General features: G+C 40.9%; 2 protein-coding genes across 7 annotated transcripts in view; one reads left to right on the top strand and one right to left on the bottom strand.

Moving 5' to 3' along the window:
* PRIMPOL (primase and DNA directed polymerase) overlaps positions 1 to 4,636 on the bottom strand; it is a 33,568-nt gene extending 28,932 nt beyond the window's left edge. For all 6 annotated transcript variants that reach the window (XR_012502512.1, XM_074353690.1, XM_074353692.1 and 3 more), the window contains exons 1-3: positions 4,399 to 4,636; positions 3,387 to 3,446; positions 1,169 to 1,305 (exon numbers count right to left, since the gene is read on the bottom strand). The gene's annotated coding sequence lies outside the window, so the exon portion shown is untranslated. The remainder of the gene's footprint in view (positions 1 to 1,168; positions 1,306 to 3,386; positions 3,447 to 4,398) is intronic.
* A 135-nt stretch (positions 4,637 to 4,771) lies between these two features.
* CASP3 (caspase 3) lies at positions 4,772 to 19,682 on the top strand. Its single transcript, XM_074353696.1, has 7 exons — positions 4,772 to 4,887; positions 13,356 to 13,423; positions 14,058 to 14,182; positions 15,472 to 15,600; positions 15,942 to 16,117; positions 16,401 to 16,521; positions 17,714 to 19,682. The coding sequence occupies exons 2-7, from the start codon at positions 13,371 to 13,373 to the stop codon at positions 17,935 to 17,937; spliced, it is 828 nt and encodes a 275-aa protein (XP_074209797.1). The 5' UTR covers positions 4,772 to 4,887; positions 13,356 to 13,370; the 3' UTR covers positions 17,938 to 19,682.
* The last annotated feature ends 228 nt before the right edge of the window (positions 19,683 to 19,910 follow it).

The following is a 19,910-nucleotide window of genomic DNA, read 5'->3' as shown; positions in this document are numbered from 1 at the left end:
AAGTGCCATCTGCCTTGCCCAGCTGGTGCTCCTACCTTGGCCATCATTCTTGTGCTATTATTGCTTTTCTCTTCTCCCAAAACAACAGTTAGCTGGGAGGATAACCCAATGTATGAATGGGAATTAAAATATTGGCTAGTTTTGGCTTGGGATATATGGTAATCATAAGCATGACTTAAAAAAGACTAAATCTTAACCTATGTCTGTTAATTTAATGACTGTATTTTTGTGACTAGTCAATGTGAAATGACTGTATTTTATTCTTTGTTTATTAATGACATGTGTTTGTTTACATACAATGCTTCCTTGTTAGCCATGCCAAAATAGGGGGGCCAGGCAATACCTTTCCAATTTGGGATTACGGTTTACTTACAAAGGAAACAGGATAGGTTTTTAGAAGGGGAAAAAGCTACCATTGTAGATTAAAAATGGGCATAAATTCTCCAGCATTCCTCCCATCAAGAGATGCCAGTTGGGGGAAGGATATAGCTCAAGTGCTAGAGCACATGCTCAGTACCCAAGAGGTCCCAGGTTCAATCCCCAGTACCTTCTCCAACTGGAAATCAATGAAGAAACCTAATTACCTCCCCCTCAGAAAAACAAACAATACAAGCAAAAAAGAGATGCCAGCTAAGCCCATTCCCATACTAACTCCGGTCTTGGCCATGTGACTTGCTTTGGCCAGTGTCACATCGACAGATGCGAAGCAAGCAGAGGATTAATAACTGCTTTTGCATTGGATTTGGCAATCCTGGAGTCCTGCCCAGAGATTCATGCTGTAACTCTGGACTTCTAGAGGACAAAAGGCCATCTGGAGAAGAACCAAGAACCCTGGCTAATAGCCAGCACCAACTGTCAGATACGTGAGTTGAGCCATTTTGGTTCATCCAGCCATCATTTGAATTAAATGCTTGATTAAGCCCGAGTGAGTTCAGGTGAGAGATCCAGTAAAGAACCGCCCAGCCAACGCACAGAACTCTTAAGAAAAAATTGGTTTTTTCAAGCCAGCAAGTTTTGGCCTGGCTTTTACACAGAAATAGATAACTGATAATTTCCCTTTTCACTAATACCATCTATGTCATAATTTACATATGTAGAAAACAGACACATTAGTTTAAGTGAAATAATAGCATATACTAAAGCATATGAAAGTAAAATTCCTATTTACCTTTGGCTATCAATGCCTTTCCAGTACTTGAGTTCATCAAGTTGATAAATATGCTCTTGAATTTTAGCAGAAAACTTTGCAACAACACCAACTCACCGGCAAATGATATATTCCCTGGAAGGAGAAATCGAATCACCCTAAAAGATTAAGAGAGGGTAGGAATGTCATGACATTGTTTAAAAAAAAGTGACTTCAACCATAACAGACCTAAAAAAGATTATTCTCTCAGAGTTGCACCTAATCCACACAAAATTTATAAATTATAAACCAAGAAACAAATAAAATTCTAAAGATCTCAACATTAATTCCATAACAGATATGCCTAGGAAAGGAATATATAATTTCCCTGTACTGAAGAGATGGAAAAATTTTTAATACAGCTGTGTTAATTTTTCAAAGTGATATGACTCCTTATTGCTAGAGTCTGATTTTTCAGTTTACTTTAATCCACTTCACATGCAAATAAAAATCCCCTCCATTTAGACAGCCTAATTGAGAAACTGAGTTTCTTCTATGAAACTAACTTTCAATAAAGTCCACTGATTACTTAAGAAAATGAACACAGAATGCAATCAGATGTGGACTATGGTTCTAGCACCTAACCAATAACTGACTAGAAATTACCACGTGGATGTTCACACTTAATCACACTGACATCAGGAAAATTATTTCTGGTTTTGTAAAAATACTGGCACGACCACAGGAGTGTATCATATATGAAAATCACAGTCACAATTAACAACCAGTTTAAGACTTACTGGACTGAAAAAAAAACCATGCACGTCAACAGAAAAAAAAGTTCAAAATATTTGATGCCCTCTTGTTCTGTGCACAGTTTGAAAATTTTAACAGCTGGGCAGGAGGGTTGAATGTCAAAAGCAAAGGAAATGAAGAACAGGAAGACTTCTGGATTTGAACTATCATATTCCTCATCCCTACCCTCTGGGACAGTATGTTACCATTTTAGAAATGCTTTTAATCCCTGGTGGGGATATAGTGCTTTTTTTCTTCACATGTATACAACTGTACATCAAAACCCCTTTCACACAAGGACCATAACTATTTTTGGTTAATAGTTTCCAAGTTTCAAAGAAAAATATTTGTTGTATTTTTAAATAGCAGGCTTAAGAGCTCTGTTATTTCGCAGCATTGCACCAGGATGTTTAATCAATTTTGGTACCAATTTTACAACTTAAGGTGGTAAGGCTGGAAATAAAGGCTGGCTTAGTCTTTTTGGAGTGGGAGAAGGGGCAGTGAGAATGAGAGTGAAGAGATGGCTCAGACAGCCAACCTAAGTAACTCTGGTTTTCCTAGGTTTAGGCCTAGACTTGCTCAGCCGTGACACTTGACGGCCTGGTCCCCAGGAGCTGCTGGACTAGGTAGCATGTGTTTCTTCATGATAACTGGCTTCTAGGGAGAGCTGAAGCCTGCCTTCTATGGTTCTCTCTGGCCCAGTTCTCCTAGCTTTTTTTTTTTTTTTTTTTTTTTTGTCTAATCACAAGTCAATTCCTATTCCCCAACTTCAACTTCCCACTCTGCCCTGAGAATAGATTCAACAGTATTGTGTGTTTTCTGGCATATATGTTCCAGTTCTAGTATTTAGTAAAGTTCTGGTATTTGGCAATGTTTTCTTAATATAATTCCCTTTATGGCCTCTTATAATACATTTATACTATTTCTCTGACTGCTAATGTATTCATAATAAAGTATGTTGATTAAACTTCATTTACAGTAATAACACAGTTTACTTCCCAGATGATTAACACCATACAAAATTAAATACACTAATTGACTTTTTTTTTTCTACTTCAGTCTCTTTGCCTATCTATGCTGAACAGAAGTACTCATTTAAATTTCCCAAAAAGCTCCTGTAAGGGATAAAACATCCAGTGACACAGTGTTTTCTCCAGTTCCACCTTTCTACCCTCCTTATAGGATCTCCCATCCAAACAGCCTAAATCTGCCAGATTAATCACCCTTAGGACCATTTTCATAACTTGTCCTGGGGACACCCACTAATGTTTCAGTGCATCACTCAATACACACTAAAGTTTACCTCAATAAGCCCAAACTAACAGGATATGGCCTTAAACCACCTCCCCATTTTATTTCTTATTGTTCAGCCTTCTCACCAAACAAATGATGACCATTCCCCACACCTGGCCCTCTCCACAAGCCCTCCTGGATTTATTTCTCTCACCTGGAATGCCCCACTCACCTTTCCCAAATTCTCCCCTTTCAAAGCTCAAATCAAGTTCTGCCACCTGTTGAAACACCTCTGTGAAAAGAAATTACCAGACTAAGTCAGAAGACATTGTCTCCAAGCCAATCGTTTTGCTGTAATCAAAGTTTCCCCAGACTAAGTAAATTAGTGCAATTTACACAAAAACAGAAAACTGCTGCTGCTTTAACTGAAGCATCATTTTGGTAAGAAAGTTTAGCAGAGGAAGAAGTTTGAGTGTCACTATGGGGTAACAGGACTGGTTTAAAGAAAAAAACTGGTACACTAGTACCTTCCTTATGAATAACTGCATGCCAACCACTGTTTGGGTTGGGAGTGGGACCTAGTCTTCAGTTTTTCTGCAGCAAAGAAAAGGACTGCCACATACTGCTCCTCTCTGTTTGGGAGAGGTAAAGGCCTAGATTTTATTCCTGGCATCTGAGTTTAACTCGTGTAATTTAACAAGAGCAAACTACTAACTTTCTTAAGCCCAGGTGAGAATCAGACTTCCTAGCTCCAGGGTTCGTTGACAGGAAAAGAAAATGTACTGCCAAAATTAAGAAGACAATGTAGGCACAGAGGTCACAACGTGTATTTGTGTACAAAATATCGCCCCTGATTTATACCCAAATGAACCAAAGCGCTGGAGGTGGGCGAGCTCTTCACTTGGGGCCCGTGACTTGTCAGAATGTCAGGAACCTCTTAAAACCTGGAGAATTTTCCAAGCCCAATGGTATCGGCATATTCTGCGAAAATGATTCAGGGTCTAAAAAGATTTCGTGAACCTACGTAGGCGGGGGCCCAGCAGGGCAGTTAAGGCTTCTGATTCAGGAGCAGGGAACTGGGGGCGACCTAACGGAAGGCCTCAGGGCACTGAGGGGAAGCAGAGAGTCCCGGGGGGCCGCGGCCGGCTCCCTCCTCCCTCCCTGACAGGGCGCCAGGCCCGCCCGCGCCTCCCTGCTCTCAGTCCCTGCGGCCCGGCGCGGCCCTCACGTCTCCCTCCTTTTACCTCCAGAAACGCGCGAGTCCTCAGCGGCGGGCGGGACCCGCCACCTGCCCACCGCGGCGCGACGGAGTCTTCAAACTGGGCGCCGGGGCGGGACCGGGCGGGAAGCGGGGAGCGCGCGGAGCCTGTGAGGGGGCGGTGTTCTGCGGCGGCGACTTAAAGGAGCGGCCTTCGGGAGGCCGGGAATGGCGGGCGCGGCGAGCCGGCGGGGGGAGGCCTCCGCGAAGTGGTGAAGCGGCTGTGTTCTCGGACTGGGCGGTGTTCCAGGTGGGGCGGGGCCGGGGGGGCTGTGTCCTCGGGCGGGCGGAGGCGGGGCGGGGCTAACCGGGGCCTGAGGGACGTGTCGGCGCAGAGCGGAGCGCGCGGAGCCGAGGGGCGGGGTCAGGGGCGGGGCCTGCATCGGAGCTCACCTCTAAGCGCTGCCGCCGCGGAAGCAGCGCTGGCAGGGAGCTGTGCAGGGCGTGCAGGTTGCTACGGCTTGGGTGCCGAACGGTGAGTGATGCCCTCGACTTTTCTCATCGCTGCGCCGTCGGCCCTGGACTAGTTCCCTACACCCTCCCGAGCCCAGCGCCAGTCCCAGGGACCTGAACGGGCTTGCAGCTGCTCGCGGAGACGAGCGAGACGGGCACGGTCCCAGAGGCAGATCCTTTGTTTTGCCACGAAGACGGGGGCGGGGACGGGCACTAAAGCCCGCTGGTCCAGAGACTCGGCCGGGAGGCAGGAGGCCGGGCGGGAGAGCGGGGACCCCGCTGGAGATGCGGAGCCTGGGGGACGAGGGGCCGGGCCGAGGATCGAGAAGCTGGGACAAGTGTGGCGGAAAACCGGCCCGGGGATGTGGAGGCCGGGCAGCGGGAGGCTGGGGAGGGGAGACCCGGCCGGAGACGCCGTGGCCGGACGGAGGATCCAGAAGCTGGGCCGGGAATGGGGGTGTCGGGAGACCCGGGTCGGGATGCTGAAGCCAGGTATCAGGAGGCTCGACCCAGGTCGCTGAGCCTCGGCGGGAAAGGCGAGGGAGGCCAGGCCGGGGTGCTGAGGCGGGTGGTAGGAGGTTGGACCCCGGAGCGGGAGGCAGCGGAGATCCAAGACTGAAATTTGAATCTGGAAGGAGGTGAGGGGGATGGGCGCAGAGAAACGGTGACCTGAGGGCTGGAGGCGGGCTGGTTCTGTTCTAGAGGCCTCGGGGCTGATCCTCCCATTACTGGGCAAGGGTTTGGTCTCTGCTGCCTTCTTTGTCTCGGGCCTAGATTTTCTCGGGTTGACTGTGTGACCCCGCTTTCCAAAGAGGTAATTTTAAATATTAAACTCCTGTTCATTTTCGGACCCGAAGGCCTCCATGAATCCTTCCAGCTCGTGCCTGTGACTGTGTATCCATGGCCAAAATCCCTTAGGAGCTGCTCTGAAATCCCCTCAGCACTCCGTTGACTCAGAGTGCCTTTGTCACTCTTGTCTTGTGTGGTTCTGCTCTCAAGCCATACTTCCCAAAGCAACTGCCTCTTTCCCGGTTCTCAACAACTGGCTTCCAAGCCAAGAAACTAGGAACCAACCTTCCCAGCTGCCTCTCCTGCCTTTTTCTTCAGTTAGCTGCCAAGCCTTCTGGACCTCCTAAATACCCTCTGGACCTGCCCACTTCTCTCCATCTCAGATTTAAGCCCCTCTAGGCTCTCACCTGGCTGCATGAGCCTCATTAGCCTCCTTACTTCCAGATCCTCCGCCCTTCTCCAGTCTGTTCTTCACAGCCCAGGCTGAGGGATCTTTACAAAATTAAAATCCAGAAAACTGTTCCTTTGCCCATGGGATAAACTCTGTTTCTTAATATGGTTAACAAAGCCAAGCACAGGTTAGCTCGTTGGTCCCCTCCCCTGATTTATTTTTCATTACTGCACCGTTTCACTTTCTACACAGCCATGCTGCTCTCAATACCTGTTTTCCTGGAACACCAGCGTTCCCGCTCCCCATCAGCATACGTTTGCCTGAGGAACGCCTATTTATGTTTCTGTTTTCATTAAATGGTTCAAGGTTAAGTCTAACTATTATGTGTTCCTTTTGCATCTGCCGGGTCCTAAGAGGAAAATGTCATATCCTTTGCAGTTGCTTATTTTTACACTCTTTCCTACTAGCTCCTTACCACATTCCATGAGCCACTGTGCTTATTATCCTGTTTCTTGTTGTCCTTCCCCACATCCAGGGCCTGGCACAAGTGAATGCTCATTTACAGTATTATGCTTTTTAATAATTATGCTCTAGCTAGAAAAAAATTGACCTGTTTTAGAATTACTTAGTAAATTATAATTAAAAGATGTGGACTAGAAAGGAATGGTAGAGGTGAAATACGAAATTGCTACAACGATATATGCAGGCAGGATTGTGTTAGGAGATATTAAGCAATAAGCAAGGTGGTTAGAAAAGCCTGTATCAAAATGCACTCAGCCACTTTGAGTTGTAGTTACATGATCTCTAAGAATGAAATGTAAGGCTTAAATCATTCCTATCCCAACCTGATGTCTGAGCTTTGGTTTTGCTTTGCTCTTCTGCAGAAGAAGGCTTTTGAAAGTTAAAATGTGTTTTAATGAATGAACAGTTTTTTGGAGTGTAACAATGAAACCTGTTCACACTAAGGAAGAAATGAAACATTGTATCCAAGTACCTCAGATTTGCTTTTGCTTTCTTGGAAAAAAGTTTTGTCTCCTGTGATTTTGAGAGACTGATACCTAATAGAGGCAGTTATAGAATGCTTCTTTCCTGTTTTGCTTTCACACCCAATTTAACACAATCTCCTACTGCTTTACCCTCTTCTAATGCAGGAAAGCAGTCTTTAGGTTCATGAACGGCATTAAGTCAACTCTGGTGCCTAATATTAGATAGTTCTTGGTTCTGCCTGAAAGATGGAAAGCACTGGTGTTTGGGTCTTTAAAAAGATGTGGAATTCTTAGACTTAGATACTGTTGTGTATTCATTTAACAAATACAAATGTAATGGAGGGGAATAGGTACTCTGCTGTCAGAGAACCTGAGGCCACGTTCCCTAGTCCCTAGGGTGACACTTATATTTCATTCATAAATTGGGCATGAGTAATATACTTCGTAGGGTTATTGTGAGGATGAGATGAGGTAATGTCTGTGACAAGGCTTTGTAAATCTCTACGTAATGTTGTTGATTCTACACCTATTTAGGTATTCAGATTGTTTATAGGGTTTCTGCATTAGAGCATAAAGTTACCGGTTTTATACTGAGCCTTGTCTGGCATCTGTCGTGATGAGCCGCTTTTGAATACAGTGAGCTTCAGTGTAGGGGTAGGATCTTGGTCTCCTCCATTACTTCGTACTGTTGGTGTTCAGTCAGTTATCACCACACAAATGACAAATGAATAAATACTGCTAACTCTGGCTTTTCGCACCTTCTCTGGCAGGTGGCTGTCAAACTGAAGCTCCTTCTGCGGAGGAGTGGTTCTCAGTGGGAGGGAGGAGGCCTTCTGGGTTATCTATAATTTTTATGAAAGGTAGCCAAGATCCTTCATTCTACATTTATTTTATAACACAACATTTAGGTCTTTGAGGGCTTCCCCATTTCTTCTTTTGTCCGTCCAGAGATGCCATTTTAGGATGTCAGGTGAGGGGCAGCGGGCCCCTTGCACTTAGTAAGTACTGTGTTCTTCCTGGCTTGTGCACTGAGGAGTGGAGAGCCCTCCAGCCTGTCTTCCTGTACGTTACAGCGGAAATCTCTTATCCAAACTATTGTGAAAAGTATCTTCTTCCTGTTTTGCTTACTAAATGCTTACTCAATCTGCTTTGGAGACTTTGTCCTCAGTCATTGGTAATGAATATGATCCCCATTTTATCAAGTTCTTTGGCCCAACTACAGGCCATCATCCTTGTCCACATGTTCTGCAACCAGATATGGAAGGCTGACTATTACACCATTGTGCAGAAGGGACTTGAGCATCTGAAGATTTTTGTATTGGGGGGGTAGTTGTCCTAGAACCAGTCCTCCATGGATACTGAGGGAGGACTGAATAATCTCCCCAGAAGTCATGGTGAAAAGCCTTTACCTTTCCCTTACTTTTGTTTTTTTAATTGAATTACAGTCAGTTTACAGTGTGTCAATTTCTGATGTACAGCATAATGTTTCGGTCATACATGTTACACACATATATTCATTTTCATATTCCTTTTCATTATAGGTTGCTACAGGGTATTGAATCTAGTTCCCTGTGCCTGAAGAAACTTGTTGTTTATTTTATATATACTAGTTAATATTTGCAAATCTCGAACTCCCAATTTATCCCTTCCCATCCTCTTCCCCCCAGTAACCATAAGATTGTTTACTGCATCTGTGAGTCTGTTTGTTTTTTAGATAGTTCATTACTGTCTTTTTTTTACCTTTCCTTTCGAGGCCAATAGAGACATAGAAAAAAGGTCTGAATGACTTATACTGAATGCTTAGTATGAAACCCACTATTTTACTTTAAGAAGTAAATTACCCAGTGGTGTCAAAAACACCATAACCATCATTCCTGTTTTCTTCATGAATTGGAGTAAGTGTACTTTATACTATTTCACAGTCTGTAGTCAGTTTCGGTCATGTTATTTATGCTCTCTGCCTCATCCTAGTGTTTCCAGGTTGTGGATTTTTGTTTTCCTTCTTTGAAATTATTGCTAGTGTTACCCCTCCTATGTAGTGCTAAGCCACGTTCAAGTGTGGGAGTCCACCCTCTCAAGACACACAGATCCTCGTTTGAGTCCTGGGTCTGCCACTTGACTTCTTTAAGCCTCAGTCAACTGACCTGTAAAATGGGAATCATATACTTCAAAGCATCGTTGGAAGGACTAACTAGAAATACATAAATTACAAAGACATAAATAAACGTACCTTTTAGCTCAGAGTCCAGCCCCTAGAAGCCAGCAGTTAAGAGGAACTGTTATTATGTAAAATTCAAATCACACTTTGCATTATGATTCTTTGGCTACCTGTTTTGGTAAATTTTTACTTATAACTTTTTTTTAAGATAGTCATATTCGTGGAAGTGATTCAAAAGTAAGTGGTGTTGGTTCCTATGTCTCATTTTGAGATTTAAAACCCATTTGGTAGGGCAGAGACCAGGCTTTAATCCCTTACCTCAGTTTCCTTGTAGGGCAGGCAGTAAGAACAGCCAGCCCACTGATGGGTGACAGGTTAGCTGAGTATGAATCTCTCAGACTGGTTATACTCACTTGATACCGCATTTTGAAATCTCTACCATAGGCACACATTCAAACTGCCTTTAATAACTCTTCCCCCCAAATGTTAATGCTTTATAACTTCATATAGAAATTTCAATTTCAGAAATTAATTTTATTCCTCTCCCTGATCCCTATAGATAATTTATCTGTTTTACTTCATTATTACAATATACAATAATCCCTTTAGTTGGCTAACCGCAATAAATAGGGAAATCATTGCAACTTTTCACTTCTTTAGGTATTTTTGTGTGGCAGTAAATTTCTACTGAGAAAATTTTTTACTTTTTGAAAATCTAACTGTTGTAGCTTCAGTGGCAACTGCTAAAGGGATCTAGAAATTTAGAGACCTGATTCTAAGACCCAGGTTCCAGATTGGCATCTAATATCAATTGGTCTACTTCAACCCAAACTTCTCTGGGACCCAGTATGTGTTCTGAATGTAGTATCATCAGCATCCTGAATTGATGGGAAGGATTACATAACATCAGTACAGTGAGAAACAATCAGTGTTAAGTCTATTGCTGAATCGCAGTATTTCTTTTAAGCCCCTATTCCTGTTTATGTTTTGTCAAATGAAGATGTTACAAGAACTAACTCCTGTCATCATATAGGGCATTATTTTTTCCCTCAGGGGATCATTATTTTATCTTTCCAAGATGAGGTCACCACACCCAGAATATTCAGCCAGGCATTAGCTAATGGAGATGAGGTAATGCTGAGTATAACCCTTAAGTAAATTCTGCAGGAACCAAAGCTCTGCTCCCAAGAATGTGGATTTGCTGCTTTTGTGTGGGAAAAGCAGATGGTGACGAGCAGAGAGCAGATGTGCACACGTCTGATGCAGTGAGGATTTTATCTGCTATTATATACATTTTCAATAGTATATGAAGGTCAGCTGATACTGTTGCAATATATATTATTCAGATACTAATAACAAAGGGAAGGAATTACATTATAGTATTTGTTCCTGAGAAATCCTTATCAATTAGAAACTGTTTTAAATCCTGTTCTAAAAGAATTCAGGTTTCTTTCAGCCATCAGCTACCTTACTGATACAGAATTGTCTATCTGGTGTCCAATACCAGAAATTATTAGTTACAATTACTTGTATTAAGGCTAACCTACCAGAAACTTTCTTAACTTTTAAGAATTATTTGTTGATTAAATGTACAAAAAGGAAATGACTACTTGAAAGTCACCTATTATTTAGATGAAATCTTAACCTTGGTATGAACCAAGATACAGTTGACCCTTGAACAGCAGAGGGGTTAGGGGACCCTCCCCATAGTCAAAAATCTGACCATATAATTTATAGTTGGCACTCCATAGCCCCGCTCCGTATCCATGGATTCAGCCAAGCTCAAATGGAGTTAGTGCTGTAGTAATTGCTATTTTAAAATATCCATGTATAAGTGGAGCTGCACAGTTCAAACTCAAATTGTTCAAGGATAACTGTCTTAAAACTCTGGAAAGCTGGCCACTATTTAAATCTAAACCTTCTATTAATGGTCATAAATGTAGAATCATTTTATCCTACAGCTTTATTGTTGGTGAAAAATAAAAGGTTGTTAGAAGTTAGTATTTCAGTCTAAGAACCATTGCATTGTTTGCAGAAGTATTCCGTAAGAGACCTTAGGGCCTTGATCGTTGGTGGGAACATACAGGCATTTAGGGGTTCTTGAACACATCCTGTGTACCCTACATTTGGCAAACTCATCCAAAGGGCCAATTTGAGGCAAAAACCCTGGGGTCAGGAAGAACACTAGCAGGAGCTCTGGGTTCACCCTCAGAAATTATTAAGTCTTCTTTCCTGCTGTGTTTTCACTCCATATTTTCCACAGGCTGGCCATAAAGTCTTCTTGAAACATTAATTGTACTATTACGTATCTGCCTAGGTTTCCAGAGTTGTTAGCTACCCTGTACTGGTCTCTCAATTAATCAAATTAACTACAGCTTTGTTTTCAAGTATGGATGGATTGTTATCTTGACATTCATTGGGGCAAGTTGGCCTCTCTCTATATTTGGTTCAAGAAAGTTTGAAATTCCATGTACGTAATACATGTTTATTGTATGTATCTCCATCACCCGGAAATAGCCGCTGTTAATAAACAGGTTAATATATTAAGATGCTATGTAATTACTTTTAGTCTTTTTCTTGTGTTTAATTGAGATTAAATCTTTTTTATACAATTTTATAGCCTATTTTTACTTAGCCTTGTAAGTATTCCCCATGTCATGGATAAGTTCTTTTAAAAAGCTTCATAGCTGTATTGACCAATGTACGGATACAATCATAACTCAACTATTTCTCCACCCAAATTCTCAGTATTTTGATGAGTAATGCGTATGCTTCCATTTCCTCCTCCCCCTGATCCCTACAGTTGTTTCCTTAGGCTGCATTCTTAGAAGTATAAGTTTATCAGAGCAAACTTTAAGGCTTTTATTGAGGGGGTCACAATGTTCTGCTGTCACAGTGTTCTCAAGAGATGATGCCGATTTCCGTCCCTTCCAGTGGTGTGTGGGAATGCCTGCCTCACACCTTTGCTAGCTTTCTGCATGATTAGTTTTTGTATTACTTGGTAAAATGCATGGGTGAGTACACAGGAAGGTATAGATGGGACATTTGGGGATTTTTGTCTCAAGCTTTATCTTCTAAATATAGAGAAAATGGGTGCCTCATCTGCCTTGCATCACATTCACACATTGTGTCGAATAGTTTGCCCTCCTTTCATTACACTGGCTGAACCCTTGTTCTGATCTGAGACTAGTGCTTCTCCATATGTGAGCTAGATTCACAAACCCTCTCATCCCTTCAAGAGCTGTGCTCTTTTTCTGCTCTTGCCTTAGTAATTTCTCACTTAACGTGGATCATTCTCATCAGCCTGAAGACATGCCTTAGGTGGCCCATCTTTAAAACCAGACAAAACAAGAAATCTCCTCTGCCCCTTCCCCATACTATCCCATCTCCATTCCCTTTCACAGTAAACCTGTGTTTACTCACTTGTGTTGTCTTTACTCATTGTTGTTTTCCCATTCTCTCCTCAACCCAGCAAACGTAGATGTAAGCGGTTGCGTATAATGAAATGAATTTGCTGATAGAAGCAAGATGGGTTAATATCCTATAGGGTAATAAAATGTAATTTGGGAGGGTCATCTTTTCTATAGGTTGGAAATCTGTTACATCATTACAAGACAAAATGCATCTTCATTGCTGTAGCTGTTGACAAGAGTCACTCACGTGGGGTCTGTTTTCTATGGCTTAACTTCCTGCAAAGTCGTAAAATAGCCTAGTAAGGAGAAGGCCGGTCAGAAGAAGACACCCTATAAAATCAGATAATCCCCGAGCTTCCTCCAGCCAGCGGGAAAGGCAAGATTGCATAGGGTCTTAGGCACCAAGAGGAGCCTCATTTCTATGCTAATTGCAAGGAGAAACCACTGGAGTGTGTTAAGCAGAGGAAGGACAGCATGCTTTAAAAAGATCACTCTGGCTGCTGAGTGGAGAAGTGTCTGCAGGAGGTTGTAGTGGAAGCAGAGGCCAATGAGAAGCCCTCTGGAGCAGTACTCAGGTTTGACTCAGAAACTTTCAACAGTGGAGGTGAAGCTGGGGGAGAGAGATGGTCATGCTACAGTGACGAGGTCCATATGAAGTGTCAATTTAGAGAAATCATCATTGGAGTAATTAATATAACGCAGTGGTCTTATAAGGACTGATTTTGGTTAATACCTATTTTCTTTACATTCTAGTTAATAAAAGTATCCATGGAGAACACTGAAAACTCAGTAGATTCAAAATCCATTAAAACCTTGGAGACGTGAGTATTTAAATGGAATCTTAGACAGTCAGAGAAAGACGGGTGTGTGTAACACAGCAAGCTTTGAGGAAGCAGAAAGAATATGGGCTTTCAAGCCAGAGACGCCCAGATGACTTCCTATGAGAATAAGTTTATTGACCCTGATCTAGATGACAGGTTTTTGAATAAGTGATCTTCAGACAAGTATTTTCAATTATTTACAACAGTAATTCTATGTAGCAATAAATTTGTTCATCTCATAGGGTTAAGGAATAATTTAGGAATTGTGATAAATACTGTAGTTTGAGCCTTTTTTTAAAGTATAAAGTGTATGGTGAAATTTTAATAAAATTTAGAGGAAAACATAAAATATAGAGATTAAAAGTCTAATCTCTGAAGTCCAACAGATGCTTGCAGCCTTGGTCTGACACGGTATCTTGCATAACCGTCAGCACATTACTTAGCCTGGTGGTGGTCACTTATCTGTGAAATAGGTTTTTGTGAAATTTTAGTCAGGAAAAGCCTGTCACACACAGCATAGCCCACTACATTCAACAAATGTTAACTGTTCTTATGTGTCAGAGAGGTTGGATTAATGTGAACAGTAGCATTGGCCGTTTCTCTCTTTGTAAACTATTATTTGGTTTCCAAACAGAAATATCTTCCATGGAAGCAAATCAATGGACTCTGGACTATCCTTAGACAATAGTTATAAAATGGATTATCCTGAAATGGGTTTATGCTTAATAATTAATATTAAGAACTTTCATAAAAGTACTGGTATGTATCATAATATAATTTTTAATCCTTTTCACATATTGGTACCGTTTGCATTTGATATAATATAAAAATACAGAATTGATGTTATTAGTCAGTAAACTAATGACTCAGAATGGCCATGAGGTAGAGATAGAACAGGACCCTGTGGTTTCTAACATTCATTGTGGACTCTTAATCTTCTACAGATGGCTCACAAACCAGGACCAGAATTCAGTTACCTTGTCACATAGCTGCATAGTGTCCTCAGCAGTTCCAATGCCAAAACCTTGATGAGCTTATTTTAATTTTATAAAAAATAATATATGGTCATAAATAGAAGTTACAGATTAGCAAAATTGAAAAATTAAGGTCACTCATAATCACACACATAACTCCGAGATAATCAACAACCCTTTGGATATAGAAACATTTCCTCTTTTTTCCATTCATACATGTTAAATATACTCACTTCTGTGTGTCTTCCCATGCCCACCCTCCATGCTTGAGGGTTTTTCAATTTGAGTACATTGTCCTGTCAACCTGGACACGTGTGTGGAAGGCACTATGAGGAACGAGGGAAGCCTGGGAGCCCTGTACAGGCCTCACACTAACTCAGTGCTCCGTGTCCTCCATCTGCACAAATGAAGCCAGTCACGATAACCACCAGCCAGTCGTGGTTGGAAGGATGAAAGGAGATCACTCAGAACAGATGCCTGATGAATAGTATTAAGGTGGTGTAGTGGTGTGTGTGTGTGTGTGTGTGTGTGTGTTTTCCTGAAAAAATATTATGAAAGTACTAATGTATCCTAGAATTGCTGGGAACTTTAAATCAAAGAAATAATTCCTCTGAGTGTGTGAGGGGTGTGTGTGTGTGTGTGTGTGTGTGTGTAAAATCTTAAAAGTAGGATGCTATTGTTTTCTAGTCTTTTTTTTTTTTTAACAAGGACCATTTTCCCATGGCAAAATTTTATCTACAGAATTTTAATGGCAACATAGTGTCCTATTAAATAAATGAGTTATGACTTATGTAACCAAACCCCTCTTGTTAGGCATTTAAGTTGTTTGTTTTTCACTATCGAAGCAGCTATGAAAGACATCTTTGTGACTGTATACAGCTTATATCATGAAGTGTCTTATATGCTAAGAAATGAAAGAGATTTTGTGTTACCATGATCAGAATAATTGAATTTTCTTAGCATTTGAAAGGAAGAATTTATTGTGGATTGTGTGAATCATTGAATAGTTCATTTCAGAGCAGTTTATCTTTTTTTTCCTTAAATGCAATTAAAAGAAATGTTTTTCTGTTCAAGGAATGGCATGTCGGTCTGGTACAGATGTAGACGCAGCAAACCTCAGGGAAACCTTCACGAACTTGAAATACGAAGTCAGAAATAAAAATGATCTTACATGTGAAGAAATTTTGAAATTAATGTACAATGGTAAGAAATAATTCAAAGCATGGCCTTCATTGTCCAATTTATGTTACAGTATATCTGTAATTATTTATACATATATATGTATATACCAAAAAAACACAAGAATTGTGGAACTATACATAATCCGACTCTCTATATTTTTAAAAAGTAAAACGGGTTATTCGTACCAACCCCCTAGAATGGTTTGAGATCTGTTGCTCTGCCCCAAGCTGGGTTTACATGATTTCTTAGTTCTATTCTCAGATTTCTTCATGTTGTTCCCATACAGTATATATGAGACTGTTGAATAAAATTGCATTGATTTTTTGTTTGTTTGTTTTTCTTGTTTGTACATGTTTTTTCAGTTTCTAAAGAAGATCATAGCAAAAGGAGCAGTTTCATTTGTGTGCTTCTAAGCCATGGTGAAGAAGGAGTGATTTATGGAACAGATGGGGCTGTTGATCTGAAAAAATTAACAAGCTTCTTCAGAGGGGACAGTTGTAGAAGCCTAACCGGAAAACCCAAACTTTTCATTATTCAGGTAATACATGTAACTGAGCAGCTTGGTCACTGAGGATTCATTACGCAGTTGGGGATTATCCGGAGGAGTTATTTTTCTTCCCCAAAGCTGCTGAACTATTGTTCCTTTTTTTCTTTATTTAACCCACCACCTAGGTAGAATAAATTTTAATTTTAGACTTATAGCAAAAGGACTCTACATCATTAATACCAATTTTTACACAGCCCTTACATTTCTTAGAGATAACAGTTATGCATGAACACACATTTTTAAAAAAAATAAATGTTTATTTTCTAACCTCTAGGCCTGCCGAGGCACAGAGCTGGACTGTGGGATTGAGACAGACAGTGGCGTTGAGGACGAAATGGCCTGTCAGAAAATACCCGTTGAGGCCGACTTCTTGTATGCATACTCCACGGCACCTGGTAAGAAGCTTACAAGAGACAAATAACGAGTGTTATACATAGATTTTAAACAACGAAGAGGGTGTTCCAAAGGCTCTCAAGAGTTTGATATCCGTTTAAAAAAAAAAAAGCCAACTTGCCTATATTTTAGGGTACCTTAACCACAGGCAAGTCTCAAAAGGTTGTCTTTAGCTAAGTTTGACTAGAAAATATGCATTTATAAGAAAATATACTTACACAGTGTCATTCATGAACTTACTACCACATGGATACTGTATTATAATATAGGCCAAGTCAGAGCTTTTCCCACTTCCTGGAATAGAACAGAGGTGTGTTTTCCAGGAATTCTTTGGAAGGTAGGAAATAAAAAGGATAACCATGAATAGCATATGAGCAAGTAGAGGTGGAATGAGGGAAAATAAAGTGAAAAATGGTTTATGAATAGGCTATTAACCTCTACTTTTTGGCAGTTGTGTTACGTGTCATCATATAAATATTTATTGATCATGAAATTGTTTACTTATTATACAACTAAGGGTGTCACAAAGTTTGGAAATGTAGGGCAAATGTATCTTTAAACAGTGTTACATTTTTAAATATTCTCAATATGATATTTTTTAACCTCCAGGCATCTTTCCAGATAAAGTATTTCCAAGTTAAAAGCTGTGGCTCCAGTAGTTAATCTCGGAAAAGTACAATCAACACACTATTTCCCCTCTGGACTTCTAAATATGCTATAATGTGTTTATTATACTCTAGTCAGATGTCCTGTAGACAGTTTAGGACACTCAAATGTGTGTGCATACTGAAACAATTTATTTCTTGGATAAGCCAATAATCTGATTGCAACACGATGCTACTTACAATGAGCCTTTTGATTTCTTTGCTTTTGCGTCCCCTGTGTGTTTACCTGTTCTCCCCTGTTGGAAGGGAAGCCCAGGAAGTAGAATTCTCAGTAATTCAATGGTCAACTTAGTCTACAACTCATTCTTCCTGGTCGAAAGCGGAGGTTATTATATATACAGCACATGTTTGTCTTTTTTGTTTCTGTTTTGCTTTCCCCTGGAATCAAAGGTGTCATTTATTTGTTTGTTTTTATGGCTGATAATGCTTGGATGTTTATGCTTGTTTTTTCCTTCATGATTATGGAATGATTTATTAAGTCGGCTAACATCAGATACCCATGATTTTTTGGTTATATTTTGCCTTGTAGGTTACTATTCCTGGAGAAATTCAAAGGATGGATCCTGGTTCATCCAGTCCCTTTGTGCAATGCTGAAGCAGTACGCTCACAAACTCGAGCTGATGCACATTCTTACTCGGGTTAACCGAAAGGTGGCAATAGAATTCGAGTCTTTTTCCATTGACTCTGCTTTTCATGCAAAGAAACAGATTCCATGTATTGTGTCCATGCTCACAAAAGAACTATATTTTTAATAACTAAAGAAATGGGTGCTTTTTTTTTTTTTTTTTAATTTGTATGCCAAGTGAGCAAATGGTGTAACTGATACTCTATTTTCCTCTCTCATTGAAATCTCATCTGACCCTCCAGGGGATACTTTGAGATATGCCACATTCATAGCAATAGAACTATTATGGAGCTACCTCAAACAGAGTCAAGTAGTTGAAATTGAATTTAATTAGGAATAAATAAAAGTGGGTAGTGATATAAGCATTATGAGGGGAAATGATTGTAAATTAACAGCCTCATAATCAAGTTTTAGTGATGATGCGATGCTACAAATTTTCAGGGAATCGTGGAAGAAGTTAAAACATTGCAGAAATGAATTGCCATGATATCGATATGTCCTCATTTCAGAGTATGTGTTCTGGTTTTTGTCAAACTATAGAAATAATGATGTGGAATATATATATAATCACACCATGGAACTTGGGGGTCTGTGGGCATGGTCAAAGGCTTGATCTTAGAATTAGTATTTGGAGATAAGAAAATGGTGTGTTGATTTTTTTGTTGTTGTTGTTGTTTGTTTTTTATCTTTTTATGAAGGTACTGGGGATTGAACCCAGGACCTTGGGCAAGCTAAGCCTGTACTCTGCCACTGAGCTACATACACACCCACCCCTGAGAAGGATACTCTTTTATCTCTTACCTGAGTGTGTGGTTTTGTGATGTCTGTTCTGAGCATGTCTTTGTTGTTTTTAATGAAAAAAAAAAGTTTAATATTGGAAAAGGAACTAAATGTTTTACTGAGGTAAAGTGGGAGCAAACTAAGGTGACTTTTAAGGTTAAATGCAACATTAACAGAGGCAGACAGAGTTAGAAGTAAAAGGTGCTAAAATGCAGCTCATCCACCAGCCGCTGGGCCTCGCATACCAGCAGCAAATCTGAGGGGTGCTTCTGTCAAAGCCTCCAACTTGAATCAACACTGAGAGCAGTGTGAATTGAAGAAATTCTTTGGGAACTTACTACAACTTACAGAATAAACACTGAGGTATGAAGAAGAAACAGCAAATCAATCAGCGGGACACCCCAAATTAGAAGATGGTTTGAACCTGAACAGGGCACAGCGCACGCAGCATGCGTGATGATGGCAGAGACATAGACTATGGCTTCAGGAGGCTAGTTTGTTTCCTCCTGCATCCGGGGGTGCGTGAGGATGCCCCCAAGGCAGGAAGCTCCAAAAAGCAAAGTGAATCAAACTTCTGAAATGGAGATTTTCCAAAGATGGTGAGAGTCATGATATAAACCATAGCACTCTTTGTAGTAAAATCTTTGAGCATAAGTGAGAGCCTGTTGACGTTTACAATCAAAGGAGACACTGTTATGATCATATACTGTTCTCTGAAATGAAAGGACCATGGTACACGGGACTTTAGAATTCATTGCGCCTTCCCTCCTTTGGTGCCTGGGGAAACTGAAGGCCAGAGAGGAGATGCTGCTGGGACCAAGCCGGGAAGGCCAGGCTCTCAGCCGCCTCGCTCAGGGGGGATGTCAGCCGTCCCTGCGTCGCTGTATCCCACTGGTTTTCAATCTTGACTTTCCCCGCGAGCTTCCTTTTGCTCAAAGAAAGAAACACACATTTATAAATGACACCTATTTGTTTTGACTACATCTGTAACTTTTTGTAAATGAAGTGTGTGATTGTACCTTAAGATTTGTTCCTGTGTGACAAATTTGTAAAAAATTTATGTCAAAATAAATTTTAACTTAGAATTGCCAACATGTTCAAGTTTTTTGTTGTTTCTGATGTGCTATTAATTGAAGTTAAAATATTTTGAGCCAAGAGCTTGATTTGGAAGGGCCAAAGAGAATGTAACAGGACCCTTTAATCAAATATTTTGAGATGGTGACAAATTACCGAACAGGATCAGCAGCCTTCCTATTCTCCCTGGGGCCCTCTCAGAAGGCCCTGTTTGTAAAATTACCTTGACACCAAGAAGGACGCCAA

The sequence above is a fragment of the Camelus bactrianus genome, chromosome 26 (genome assembly GCF_048773025.1).
Source record: "Camelus bactrianus isolate YW-2024 breed Bactrian camel chromosome 26, ASM4877302v1, whole genome shotgun sequence".
Lineage (NCBI taxonomy): Eukaryota > Metazoa > Chordata > Mammalia > Artiodactyla > Camelidae > Camelus > Camelus bactrianus.
Note: the sequence above shows the minus strand (reverse complement) of the source record. Positions and strands in the feature narration are given on the sequence as shown.